The sequence below is a fragment of the Acartia tonsa genome, chromosome 14, assembly GCF_053477335.1.
Source record: "Acartia tonsa isolate MP-2025a chromosome 14, ASM5347733v1, whole genome shotgun sequence".
NCBI lineage: Eukaryota > Metazoa > Arthropoda > Copepoda > Calanoida > Acartiidae > Acartia > Acartia tonsa.
In genome coordinates, this window is record NC_137273.1 from 41,160,953 (window position 1) to 41,175,274 (window position 14,322).

The 14,322-nt window shown below is 33.8% G+C and overlaps 1 protein-coding gene, 1 long non-coding RNA gene and 1 other non-coding gene across 3 annotated transcripts; all 3 read right to left on the reverse strand.

Annotated features, from left to right (window-relative positions):
• Window positions 1-774: 774 nt before the first annotated feature.
• LOC145306068 (beta-1,4-glucuronyltransferase 1-like) lies at window positions 775-10,889 on the reverse strand. Its single transcript, XM_080147999.1, has 6 exons — window positions 10,774-10,889; window positions 10,343-10,434; window positions 3,857-3,969; window positions 3,017-3,069; window positions 1,958-2,044; window positions 775-1,061 (listed from the first exon to the last, which is right to left on the reverse strand). Exons 3-6 carry the CDS (start codon window positions 3,915-3,917, stop codon window positions 894-896), a joined length of 369 nt encoding a protein of 122 aa, XP_080004125.1. The 5' UTR covers window positions 3,918-3,969; window positions 10,343-10,434; window positions 10,774-10,889; the 3' UTR covers window positions 775-893.
• On the reverse strand, window positions 8,165-8,236 carry TRNAT-UGU (transfer RNA threonine (anticodon UGU)). Its single transcript has one exon. It is a non-coding gene; the product is annotated as a tRNA-Thr (tRNA).
• Window positions 10,890-11,392: 503 nt separating the features above from the next.
• Window positions 11,393-14,284, reverse strand: LOC145306069 (uncharacterized). The gene is made up of 5 exons (XR_013874879.1): window positions 14,184-14,284; window positions 13,177-13,244; window positions 12,670-12,728; window positions 12,039-12,128; window positions 11,393-11,429 (listed from the first exon to the last, which is right to left on the reverse strand). It is a non-coding gene; the product is annotated as an uncharacterized LOC145306069 (long non-coding RNA).
• Between the last annotated feature and the right edge of the window lie 38 nt (window positions 14,285-14,322).

The following is a 14,322-nucleotide window of genomic DNA, read 5'->3' on the forward strand; positions in this document are numbered from 1 at the left end:
TTATATATATAGAAGAAATGATGTTTAATTGATTAGCCAACTAAAGTGTTTACATCTTAGTAGGTGGAGAAAAATAGGGCCTGCCCAAGCTCCACGTTCAGATCAAGCACAATATGACTTGACCAATTAAATCATGGGAGCTCCTTATTTTTATCTCACAGAGTATGTCAGGTGTCTAATATCAAGTAACCCTAAATAATGATGCTCTCTGCATAGGAGCTTGGGATAAGGGTTGTACTGAAATCATGTAAATTATTAATTCTTGCTGAAAATCATGCCTAAAGATTATTTATTTTGTATTTGAAATTTATCAGTGGATTTTTTTGTATTTTATAAAGACATTGATAATTTAATTAAATATTGTAACCCAAAAAATTTCTTGTTTTATCACGTAGAATATATTTTTTTCCAGATACATTTAAAATTTGATTTTCCTACTTTTTCAAGACAAATTACCTGTGCTAAAGATAATTTTTCCCTTATTCTTATTTGTAAATGTTAGTAGATAGTTCAGTTTGTGGGTGTGGGGGGGGGGAGGGTTATGCTATTGTCTTCTTTCATTAATAAACTCGCCACCAAGTAAACGAAAAGCTACAATTTTAAAATGCCAAAAAATTTGAATTTTCTTTATTGAGAAAAAATTATTAATTTAATATCTTTACAGAAGGAAAATTAAATCCATAGAATATTCATTTTACCTATGAATTATTTTATTTCAAATAACAAATATGTTTACATTTAGTTTTATTTCTTGTTTTTCTAAGATTTGGTATTTGATGCAACTTTGAACCTCGTAAGAGTGTTGAAATATGACGTCAGAAAAAAATAACAGTTAACCAATGAGAAGCCAGTATTCACTGTAATTGACCAATGGTAAAATATATAGCGGTCTCTCATTGGTTAATTGTTAATTTTTTCTGACGTAATAGTTCGACACTTTTACTGGGTTCTGCAACTTTTTTGATTTGCACAGTATGATATCTGGCTTGTACCTCATTCTTAAACTTTTTGTAGATTTCTCTGTTTTCATCATTTTGCTTGACCCGCCAGTATGGCCTTTCCTAGAAAAATAAGGATGATAACATCCATAAAAGCGAAGCTCTTAAACAGTAGGACTAACGAACATTAACACTTGTAGAGTGTCAGAACTTAAAAATCAGAATATAAATAAACAAAAGTAGAAACAAAATTGTAAGTAAATTTGGTCAAAAACTGCTTAAATACAGGATAATTTTTAAGGACATACTAACACTTTTAGGACTTGATTATAGAGATGCATCGCCTATAACATTGTACTTTGTTGTCCCAGGAATCATTATTCCAAAAATCAGAAAAATCGGATGATTTTATCACATAAATTTTTTTTGTTAAAAAAGTTAAAAATCAACATGTTTAAAATAGACATACGGACATTCAGGTAACAATTATATAGAGTTGCTCTGCTTTCTAAATCGTACCTAACTACTACAGGAATCATCATGCAAAGTTTGAAATCGATAGGACATTTCTAACATGCTTAAATTAACAAAAAAAGCTATCCGTAACGGAATGACGGACCCTAATTATAGAAAAGCTCCGCTTTTAAAAATTTAGTATCCTTCTATCATTGAGTGGACTATAGGTCAAGGGGCTTAATCACAAAGTGCCTGTCAAGCAATCAAGTCACCCCCCCCCCCCCTTTCCTTTTTAAAAAAATTGAAAAGGATGGTTATTTTTTTCCTATGCCTGCAGTGACCTAACTATTTAGAATTACCCAATACAACCTAACCTAAAGAAATAAACACTTTTTTTTGATTTATAAACAAAACGGGGACTGTTTTTTTTGTGCCTTACAAGTCCGGCCTTGTTCCCCTAATCTTTTAATTTTAGTACGATGATGGTTGGCTTCGCCTTTACATATTTTGTCTATCCTAAATTTTTTATATAATCCCTGCAGGACTCTCCCTAGTATTCTTACCTGATTACTTATCTTAATTCCTAAATGTACAAGATAGACAGGACTGAGAACTTTAAAGGTCCATCCCCCAACACTCAACTCATAGGTCTATAACAAAATTTAGCATTATGGCATTGCAGCTGCTTTTTAACTTTTAAGGTTGGGCCGGATATCCGGTGTGGCCGGATATCCGGCCGGATACCGGATATTGAAACTATCCGGCTGGATATCCGGCCACACCGGATATCAGGATACCGGATATTGAAACTATGCGGCCGGATATCCGGCCATACCGGATATCCGGATACCAGATATTGAAACTATCCGGCCGGATATCCGGCCACACCGGATATCCGGCCCAACCCTATTAACTTTGGTTGGTATTTTTGTCCTTGGTCGATGGTTACAAAAAAATCACTTTAAAATATGCTATTACTTGACAAAACGAAAAAAAAATTATTGTATGTTTGATGGCGCCCCTAGCATTTAGAGGCTAAGTGTTCAAAAGGGGACAGAAAAAAATAGCCAAAACCTTCAAATGGCTTTAATTTAAACATGAAATAAATTTAAATTAACGTGGGAGCTGTGTAAAGCCTATATACTGAAGATTAAGAACTCACATCTGTTTAGTGGTTTTATTAACAGCAAATCGAAGATATCACCACTTCATATGATAGGATTTATGTTAAGAGATTTGCTGTAATTACTATACAGTTTACAACAAAACTTGATGAAGAAATTATGACAAATCATTGAAAAAAATGTCACAATGCAGTTTTAGAGATATTTTGTTTCGTACTTAACAGTGATGCGGAGCCGTTTGATTTTGTTACGGAGCCGCCTCTAAAAATAACGGCTCCGGATCTGGCTCCTGCCTAAAATCAAGAAAACTCAAAAACAATTCCAAGTCTATTTTTGACTTTTGATGGTTTTATAAAAATTCAATTTTTGAGAAAATGAACTTGAAACACTTAAAAGGGTTTTCAAATTATAAAATTTAAACATTTAAAAGATTAATCAAGGAGCCGGAGCCGCAATGAAATAACGGCTCCGGCTCCAAAATGCAGGAACTTAAAATACCTGTGTATTTCTTGTAAAACCATAACCAACAAATCTTTCTTCATATTTTGGCACTGAATAGATTAATTTTTTAGTGGTTTTCTATCATTATAATTCCTAAGTTTAAAATGAAAATAAATACCATTTCTTAGTTAGAATTAATTTTAAAATATTTGTATTTCATACAAATTTAAGAAATAGAAAGAAAAAATATTTATAAGTAAAAATTTGCTTCGCTACTTATTGTTTATTTTCATAAAGCGAACAAGAAAAATTCCTATTAACATTTTTTGTTCCAGATAGTGTAATTTCGGTCGCGTTTGAATCAAAGGAGAATTAAAGACCTTTTTCTTATTTCTAAAATTCTAAACCAAGTCTTTCTAGACCCCAATAGACAATAGGAGAAGCTAGTAAAAGTGGCGGCACAGATTATGACGTCAAAAAAATTAACCAATGAGATGCAACTATAAATTTTACCATTGGTCAATTACTGTGTATACTGGCCTCTCATTGGTTAATTTTTTTTGACGTCATAATATGTGCCGCCATCTTTATTAGCTTTAGGGTCCCAACAATAGTTGGTTGTCTATAACCAAGGCTAGCTTGATCTACCAGAGCTAAAATGCAATACCCAGGGATAAGACAATGGACGGTAAATGGAAAAAAATCTCTAATGATTATTAACAAAATTACCTAAAATGCATCAAAATTCTTTGTTGAAAAGTTTAGACAATACTAGTTCTTACAAAACCAATGGAAATTTAATAAAAGTACCCGACGTTTTTGAGCCATCGAACAAAATAACGTTGATATAAAACTTTGGGTAGCAGTCCCATGTCCTCTCCCTCCCTGGTAATATACCTGAGTTTAGTGAAAGGTAGAATGGTTCATAGAGAAATTCAAATTGAGCTGTATGGATCATTTCTAAAGATGCCAAGTTGGAGTTCTTGCGTATGCGTAAGCTTTCCTCAAATCTGAAATTTAGTTTTTTTAAATTAGAACCTAATTAATTATTGTAGGTATGATAGAGTTGTCTGGTCTTCATATAACTGGACATTAAAGGCAGGGTTCGGAAGCCGCGCTATCAGCCGCGCGGCTGCGGCTGCGGCTGAATCCTAATTTGCGGCTGCGGCTGCGGCTGCTTAAAGTTATGGAAGTGGCTGAGGCTGAGAGTGGCTGAGGCTTAGTGCGGCTGAGAGTGGCTGCGGCTGAATGCGGCTGAGGCTTAATAAGAATTGGGGTGGCTGAGGCTTACAGTGGCTGAATTGGAATTTTGTGGCTGAGGCTTCGAGCAGCTGAGGCTTACAGTGGCTGAGGGTGGCTGAGGCTTACAGTGGCTGAAGGATTTGTGGCTGAGGCTGCGGCTTACTGAAAGCCGCGCGGCTCATAGCGGCTGCGGCTTACAGTGGCTGATTGGAAAATTAAGCCGCGCGGCTGAGTGAGGCTGAGGCTGAGAGTGGCTGATAACATAATTAAGCCTCGCGGCTGATTCTGAGGCTGCGGCTTACTGAAAGCCGTGCGGCTGAGGCTGTGGCTGAATTGAATTCAGCCGCGCAGCTGAATGCGGCTGCGGCTGAATACAATATTAAGCCTTGCGGCTGATCTTATGGCTGATTATAAAATAAGCTTTGCAGCTGAGGCTTCGGCTAAATTGGATTTTTTAAATGCATTCTAGGACATTTTTTGGAGAGTTGAGGGTGGTTAGGGGTTGTGAGAATAAGAGTGGAGGGAAGAGGGGGGAGGACAGCAGGATTTTTTCAAATGTTTGATTCAGAATTAGTACCCAAATTTTATACTGGTACCCAAAGTTTTATACTGGTACCCAAAGTTTATTCTGGTACCCAAAGTTTTATTCTAGTACCCAAAGTTTTATACTGGTACCCAAAATTATATACTAGTACTCAAATTTTATTCTGGTACCCAAAGTTTTATTCTAGTACCCAAAGTTTTATACTGGTACTCAAAGTTTTATACTGGTACCCAAAGTTTTAGACTAGAATCCAAAGTTTTATACTGGTACCCAAATTTTACTGGTAACCAAAGTTTTATACTGGTACACAAAGTTTTATACTGGTACCCAAAGTTTTATACTGGTACCCAAAATTTTATACTGGTACCCAAAGTTTTATTCTGGTACCCAAAGTTTTATACTGGTACCCAAAGTTTTATACTGGTACCCAAAATTTTATACTGGTACCCAAAGTTTTATACTGGTACCCAAAGTTTTATACTAGTACCCAAAATTATATACTAGTACTCAAATTGTATTCTGGTATCCAAAGTTTTATTCTAGTACCCAAAGTTTTATACTAGTACTCAAAGTTTTATACTGGTATCCAAAGTTTTTATACAGGTACCCAAAGTTTTAGACTAGTACTCAAATTTTATTCTGGTACCCAAAGTTTTATACTTGAACCAAAAGTTTTGTACTAGAACCCAAAGTTTTATACTGGTACCCAAAGTATTATACTGGTACCCAAAGTTTTAAACTGGTACCCAAAGTTTTATACTGATACTAAAAATTTATAAACTAATTCTCTAAAGTGGGTTATTTATTGTTCAACACAATAAAAAAGGATATTATTATTTTATATAACCTATGAGATTCAACCCTTTGTAGACAGTGAGGTATTTTTTTGTCAATAATACGAATTTAAAATATGTCTTTATTACCTAATTACTACGTTATAAAAAAACGAATTGGCAATTTTATAGCATAAAATAAATCCTTAACAGTAAGTAAATTGTTTCAACTATATATGACAAGTTAAATATCCCTACAAACATTATAAAATACAAAAGCGTTCAGATTTTCCCTGTTTTTTCCTTTTCCCCTCTCAAAATACCATAAAATCAAGGCATTATTTCTGGATATTTTTGTGAATAGGACATTTTTGGTTGATCAGTGTAGTGAAATGTGCTTAGTAAATGTTAAGAATCAGATGAGAAATTTTTACGTTCACACTCCCTTTAAGGGAAGCAAAAATAATTTATTTTGAGGGTCATCTTTTTTTGGGAGGGAAAAGATACATTTCCCCCAAAAAATTATAAACTTTCCCTGGATCAATAAGAAGCTTCACATTACCACTTTATATAATAGAATATGTGGATATATTAAAAAAAAGAAAAGAAGTTGTATCAACTTTTTTGCTTTTTATTTAAGATAGCTAGCCGGTCCTTTCAGTAAGTAGAAGATGTAAAATTTTTCATAGAATTCAGATATGCAATCGATTTTTTTGTAGACCTCTTATTTTTTAAGTAATTTAAGTTTTTTTAAAAAATAATTAAGTCGGTTTTAAGGTACTAAAACGCAACAAAATAAAAGAAGAAAATGGCCAGTATGAACAAAAATAGTAAGATCTTTAATTTGACACCTTACTTTTAAAATTCTGTTGAGTAATTATTGAAAAAATCTATTTTTTTAACCTCGGTTTAATAAAAACTTTAGACCTAAATATTTTCTCAAACAGACATAAAAAACATGGGTTCATATATACCTTTAGAATCAGAAAAATATTACGAATCTATTCTAAGCAAAATTGAAAAAGTTTTATAAAACTATAATAAAAAAAATAAGTTTATTTTAAGAATCATAATTTTCGGCTTTAAAGGGTTAGCTTAAACCAAACCTGAAAAAAACCTAAACAAAAGACAATGCAATGTAGCAGATATTTTTTAAACACAAGAAACAATAATGTATTTTTAACTGCATTGTTTTGAAGTTTATAAACAGACTGATGTATATTTGTTCATAATTTTTCATTCTTTACATGTTCTTTAATATCACTATATTTATTGTAGTATCTATTGTATATATTGTATTAACGTTCTCCTTTTTTTCTGGCAATTCTATAGGTTAATTTTATAGATTAAGCTTCCCGATTTGTCAATTTTTGCGATTTGTGATTGGCTAGTTTAGTAGTTACAATTCTTAAAATTACTTTTTTATTTTTTCTATTTTTTATTACAATTTTTTAAAACTTTTTCAATTTTGCTTACAATGGATTCATATTATTTTTCTCATTCTAATGGTATATATGATCCCATATTTTTTATGTCTGTATGAGAAAATATTTAGGTTTAATGTTTTGATTAAACCGAGGTTAAAAAAATAGATTTTTTCAACAATTACTCTACAGAATTTTAAAAGTAAGGTGTCAAATTAAAGATCTTACTATTTTTGTTTATACTGGCTATTTTCTTCTTTTATTTTGTTGCGTTTTAGTACCTTAAAACCGACTTAATTATTTTTTAAAAAAACTTAAATTACTTAAAAAATAAGAGGTCTACAAAAAAAACGATTGCATATCTGAATTCTCTGAAAAATTTTACATCTACTACTTACTGAAAGGACCGGCTAGCTATCTTAAATAAAAAGCAAAAAAGTTGATACAACTTCTTTGTTAATAAAATTATGGACCTCATTTATTGGCCAGTTCATTTATATATCCCATAAGAGGAGGGAGATGGATTAAAGGGGGTGTATGGGGGTTATTGTTATTTTAGCCAGATGAGATTATTTCTTTATCAGAGTACATGAAAATATGGACAACATCAAAGTAATAATATATCGATTCATGTAATGCTTATAAATTCAGAAATTGTATAACATAATGATAAAGATAAAGAAACATTTTTTTTATAATAATTGCAGTTTCGAAAATAAAATCAATTTTAGTAAGCATCTTTGTAAAATAAACAAAATCGGATGATATATGATAATCATTTAACTATTTCAATCTATCGAGTACATAAAGATTATGTAGATTTTTTTGCAATTTATACAGGACAATTTATTGCATTTTACAGACCTTTTTTTAACCAACTTTAAAAAGTAAAATACATCGCTGTTTAAATTTTTTTTGTTAGAAAACATATTAGGATAATTTGTGTTCAAAATAAACACACACACACACCCTCCCCCCTCCCCAAATCTTAATTTAATTATTTTCATTAATTTAAAAATACTATGAAAAATGAAATATGTATAAATCTTTTTTTTTGCATAACTTTTTCAGTGTCTCTCATCAACCACAAAGTATTAAATACATTTAAAATTGAAGAAATATCTAAGTAGGAGAAGCTTAATTATATAGAACAAGTATTGCGTACCTAAACGGAAAAATAATAGAGAAGCTACTATATAACTTGAGTATCACAAAAATTGATTGCCCCCTGTGAGGTTTGAACTCACGGTCCCTAGTTTACAAGACGAGTGCTCTACCATTGAGCTAAATAGGCCACTTGTACAAGAAAAAAAATTTAAGATAATACAAATTCATAGTGAATATTAAGTAAATTCTGAAAAATTTGTATCTTTTAAAAACAATAAAATTAGGCAAACGTCAGTAGGGCAGTTACCCTATAAATAGTATTCAATAATATTCATAAGTATCAACGTTCAAAAACGTATTGCTCCTGGTGAAATTCGAACTTATAACCCAGGCATAACAGTGTAGAAGAACCGTGCGCTAACTGATTGCGCCACTGGAGCTCTTACATAACAGGTTCAAACTTTTTGTAGTTGTTCGAGATGGTAGTTTCTATGTTGTAATTTTAAAAAAAACTTAAGATAAAATTTTTATAAAAGAATATAAAAAAATTTAAAAGTATAACATTTAAAAAAATTATTTTTGGGCGATGGAAATGTCTGACCCCCACCCCAAAATTAGCTCAAAACCATCCAATGTCAATATATATATAACTAGCGGCTACGCCCCTAGAGGCCTCTAGGGGGCACTTGAGGAAGAGAGAGAGTCAAATTTAATAACCCAATTTCTTATTTTAAATTTTTAAAGAAAAGTAAAAAAAAAATTTTTTTGGGGGGGGGGAAATTTTTTTTTTTTAGGGGGGGGGCCTCCCCCCTCATTTTTAATTTTAGTTTAAAAAATTTAAAATTTTTTTTCTTTTTTTGAGGGGGGGGGGATTTTTAATTTTTTTGGGGGGTTGGGGGTGTCCCACCCCCAAAAAAATAGTTATAAACTTCCCAGGACCTATGAGAAGCTACCCTGTTAAGGAGAACCCGATCGGTTCAGCGGTTAGAGAGATCCTTCGGTACAGACACACAGACATCCTGTTACTTTAGTTAAAGGATTCCTGAGAAGGACAACATTGTCAGTTCAGTGGTTGCTGAGATTTTAAGCTTCAGACAGACAAAATTAAATGAAAATTAAGCCCCGCGGCTGAATTGACGGCTGAGGCTTGTACTAATTTAGCACCTGCGGCTGCGGCTGGGGCTTACAATATCTCAGCCGCGCGGCTGTGTCAAAGCTGCGGCTGAATTTAAAAAATTAAGCTGCGGCTGAGGCTGCGGCTTACAAATATCAAGCCGCGCGGCTGCGGCTGCGGCATAATCATAACTTTGCAGCTGCGGCTGAGGCTTTCTTGAAGCCGCGCGGCTGAGTGCGGCTGCGGCTTCAAATTATTAACAGCCGCGCGGCTGAGTGTGGCTGAGGCTTCCCCAACTATAAGCCGCGCGGCTGATTGCGGCTGAGGCTTAGAGGGGCGTTGGCTGAATGAGGCTTAGTGCGGCTGAGGCTTAATGTGGCTGAATTGGAGTTTTGTGGCTGAGGCTTACAGTGGCTGAGGCTTACAGTGGCTGAATGCGGCTGAGGCTTACAGTGGCTTATGTTTTCTTTAAGCCGCGCGGCTGCGACTAAGGCTGAGGCTTATTGGGTGGCTGAGGAAGCCGCGCGGCTGATTTTGAGGCTTCTCGTAAGCCGCGCGGCTGATGGTGGCTGAGGCTGAGGCTGCAGCTGCGGCTTCCGAACCCTGATTAAAGGGCTTAACAATGATATTAAATGCTAAGCAACTTATTAATCGTAGCCAAAAAGACCTGTATTTACATTTTGTATAACTCACATATATTTTCAGCAGCTTGGGACTAGATAAAAAGTCAGAAATTGTGTATTTTTTTGGATTATCAAAAAAAAATTTCAACGTCGTGCCAAGTTTTCAACAACGCTTAGATTTCAAAACCATATTCTCAACATAAATTTTGGGCTAAGGATTTTTTAAAGTAAGTTTTATATCTTTAGTATGATCCGATTCAACCTAGGAATCAAACCTATTTACAACCGGATGTCATATTACTTCATAGAAAAAGTGGACAATAGGCTGTTTATTATTTCCAAAAGTTTTATAATAACGTTTTCTTATTCATTGGCTTAATAACTTTGGAAACTCTAGTGCATTTTCTTTGGTTGATTTATTAGGATAGTTAAGTGTTTAAACGTTTCAACCAGTAATTTTAATATACAGAAGGGTTAATTTTGCATATCATCATTGGAAATTATCATCAATTTATCAGCCATTGTCTTATCCCTTTAGATCCCTGATATTACTTACAGAGTAAAATTTGTGGCACGTTGGCAGGGTTCATTGATAACATGATGGAATGGTTGAGCTTGTTCCTGATTCAGTAGAAATAATAGTTCGTCCTAAACAAAGAAAAATGTTAGTTACTACGCAGTTTCTCTATATTTCCGAAATACTCACACTACACAGTTTTAAAAAAGGTTTCTACTAAAATATTCTATAGAATAACTGCACTAAATTTATCTAATATGTAAACATAATGATTTTAGTTTTGACTTTTTGAGTTGTCTCTTTGTCTGCAGTCTAAGATCTCGGTAACCATTGAATCGATAAGATTCTCTTTTAAAGTGAATCTTACTGCAGGTTTTAAACTAATATAGGTCATCAATTTGAGTCATAAAGAGTCATCGCCTCAAATGAAAATTTGATTTTAAAGAAAAACAACTTTTTAATTTACTCACCTTATTTCTAGGTATTCTTTCAACTTCATAAGCAGCTAATATAATACACACTGATAAAAATTTTAATATTTAGATAAAGATTTATTTTTACAATATGAAAAAAATTTAAATGAAAAAATGTGGTATTCGCCACCCCTAAGCCCTAATTGTATGGTAACTTTGCTCCCAACTTGCGGGCGGTCCGAGAGATCTCCCCTGAGTAGGAGGTGGGGCCATTTGAAACCCCCCCCCCCCTGTATTAAAGTATTTATAGTTTGACAACCCTATTATGTTTAATCTGATTATCTTGCTTTTACCCACCCCTTTCAGGGATGGGGGATAAATATTATGTTTATTGTATGTATATATCTTTAACCTCTGATTTTAGTATTAATTATTCCAATTTATGCATTGACCATTTTGTTGTATTATAAATCAGTATCTTGTGAGCTCTGAATAAAGTAACATCCCAATTTATATTCTGTTTGTTATTTGGTGATACATAGAGAAGCACAGCTTCTCTATAACTACACTTGTCCACGTCTGTTTACACCGCCGTAATACCCGGACTCGGGAAGCGGCTGATAAACTGCGGCCGCTACCACAAAAACATTTATTATTATATAAAAAATTTATTAACCTTTTCACATTTTGCTTCTTCTGTTTTAACAAAATCACTGCAAATAAAAGTATTTTTATTTTTAAAACTCTTTCTTACGGGTCATTGTTTAATGCTCAAAAAAATATTTTTAATAGCAAAGCTACTCTATAATTCACTTTGTTTGTCCGTCAGCTAATGGTATGTTGAAAAGTGATTTTCTCGGATGCTATTTAAGAAAGACAGCTAAAATTTTCATAAAATATTCTTATGATATATGCGCATCTAGTAAGTACTTTGTTTTTGTTCGACTGTCTGGTGTTTATGCTTTAAAAGACAAAAATAGTTTTTACAGGTTTCGTGATTTTATTTGTTTGCATATTCTTTATTTTTCTTTATAAAGGCAAATCAACTTATGCTATATAACTCACTTTGTCCGTTTAACCATACATAATTTTTAGTGCTTTGCTACTTATACAAGTTGTCATTCTTGTTTTATGCTGTTGTGAATCAGGGAAAAGGGAATGATATTCTGACAAACAATTATAATGTAAAATTTCTCCACAACCCCCTTCCCCTGTTCCTTCCCTTCTTACCTACCCCTCTTCAGTTAAATGAAACACTTTAAAAGGTTTCGTGATTTTTTGTAGAATTTCTTGTTAGAAAAGATACCCCTGGTTGTGAATACCTCAATTGTTGAGTGGCCCCTGGTGAGAAAATAATATCCACGTCTAGGGACATCGTATAAGCTGTCAGACTTGTTTCTCTGGCTAAATTCCTAAAATTATAACAGTAAGGACTCCAAACCGATTAATATCTGCTAGATCAGAACCGGTTCCTAGCCAGTTGTATTACAAACAACTTTTGCCCCCTTCTTATCCATTTTAAACCTTAAATGCATAGACGTCCAATGGGGTGGGTTAAAGGGGTGATTACCTCCCCCCCCCCTTTTATATTTAGCCCTGCCATTTAAAATTTACCCCTACCCTGGGGATGCCGTAGGCATTCCCAACGATTTAGGAGGGGGTATTTACCCCCCAAAACAATTTTAGGGGGGAAATACCCCCCCCCCCCTCAAATAAAAATCCCTAACAAACAAAAATTTTGCGCGCATTTTTACTACTAAATATTAATACATTATCAAATTACCCCCCCCCATAAAAAAAATTTTACCCCTCCCCCCAAATAAAAAAGCCCTGCTTAAATGCTAGGTGCGCAGCTGCTATTTTAAATAAAATGAAAATAAATGAACAATATCATATCACATGTTTGATTGTTTTTTTTAATTCACTGAAGAAAAATTCTAAACAACTATTTACCTTAAATGATTCTGTGGATTTTATCTCTCCATTCCTTATATGAAGGTGTAAACACTTTTCTAAAATAAATATTATAAAGTTAACTTTAAACAGTGGTTAAAGAGTAAACCGCATCCACTCGACGATGGGGAGGTTATCGGTTCGAATCTCGGCCCAGACTGCGTCATAACTAAAGGCGGTAAACGTTCTACGTGCAGCTGCAATGTCAGATGCGCAGAATTAAAAGTAAGAATGCCTTAGAAGTTGAACTTCCAGACAAAGGTCCTGTAATCAAAGGGTTGGTTGGCCAAAAAAATTGTTATGTTAGTGCCTGGTATGAAAGACTATATAGCCCTATGTTTTTATTAATTAACCCATCCCCCAGTGGTATACGAAGCTACTGTATTATTAATTTCTGTCCGTCTGTGTCTTAAGGTTACTTTTCTCTTGCAGCTGTATTAATTACAACAAAAAATACATAATTGTTTTTATTGTTATGGCATATAAAAAAAATAATATTGTGCTTACTTTTTTAATGCTTCTACAAGTGGTTTTGGATTGGCACAATCAGACAAACTTTTAACATCACTAAAATCCTAAAAAAAACTTATATTATTGTCAGTTTTTTGACATATTCTAAAAATATGCTTTTGATATATAAATCTCTCCCCCTCCTCTAATCTAATAATGCCTACTTAGTCGGACACACATACATGCTTAAGTTAAAGAGTATCTTTTTGTCCCATAACGATTTGATAAATGTTAGATGATGCGACTATAGCACCTTGGGGAGGGAGGTTACTAAAAATAGTTTAAAACTAACCAAAGATTAAAATTTTAAAACAGATTAGGCTTAAACGGCGTTGCTACAAAAGACCAAGTCTACAAAAGACCAACGCCTACAAAAGACCAACTAGTCGGTTCTACAAAAGACCAACGCCTACAAAAGACCAACTCTACAAAAGACCAACGCCTACAAAAGACCAACATTCAAAAAATCGTAATGCTAGAAGGTCATGGCCGCAGAGCTCGGCCCCCTGGCCTGCCTAGCCGCGGGCGCTCGGCCCCCTTGCCTTTAACCTAACCTAACTTATGTATGAATTTTTAATGTACATTAACTTATTTATAGTTTAGAATTTTGTTGATTTTACAAAAAGTGGTTGGTTAATTTTTTTCTTCAAATTTTCAATATTTTTCTATAATATTTAGGTAAGGTTAGGTAAGGTTATAGGCAAGGGGGCCGAGCGCCCGCGGCTAGGCAGGCCAGGGGGCCGAGCGCTGCCGCCATGTATTAATTATGTATTACTTTATTAATAAATTTGATGTTTATATAACAATATATATTTGTTGGTCTTTTGTAGAGTTGGTCTTTTGTAGGCGTTGGTCTTTTGTAGAGTTGGTCTTTTGTAGCAACGCCGGCTTAAACCACCCTGGGACCAATGCGAAGCTTTACTGAAATGAGAACTCGTTTTAGTGGGATGGGAGATCTTAATGTTCAAACAAAAACCTTACTAATTAAATAGTTAAAGTATAACCTTTATAACAGGAGGATGATCTAATGGATAAATAAAACTGAAGGCAGTGTTTTCCCGAAGATTTTTATGACATTCCCGCAAATATTCTATCAAAACCTAAAAAAAAGAATAAGAATTTAAGTCTTTTTTACTTTCAAAA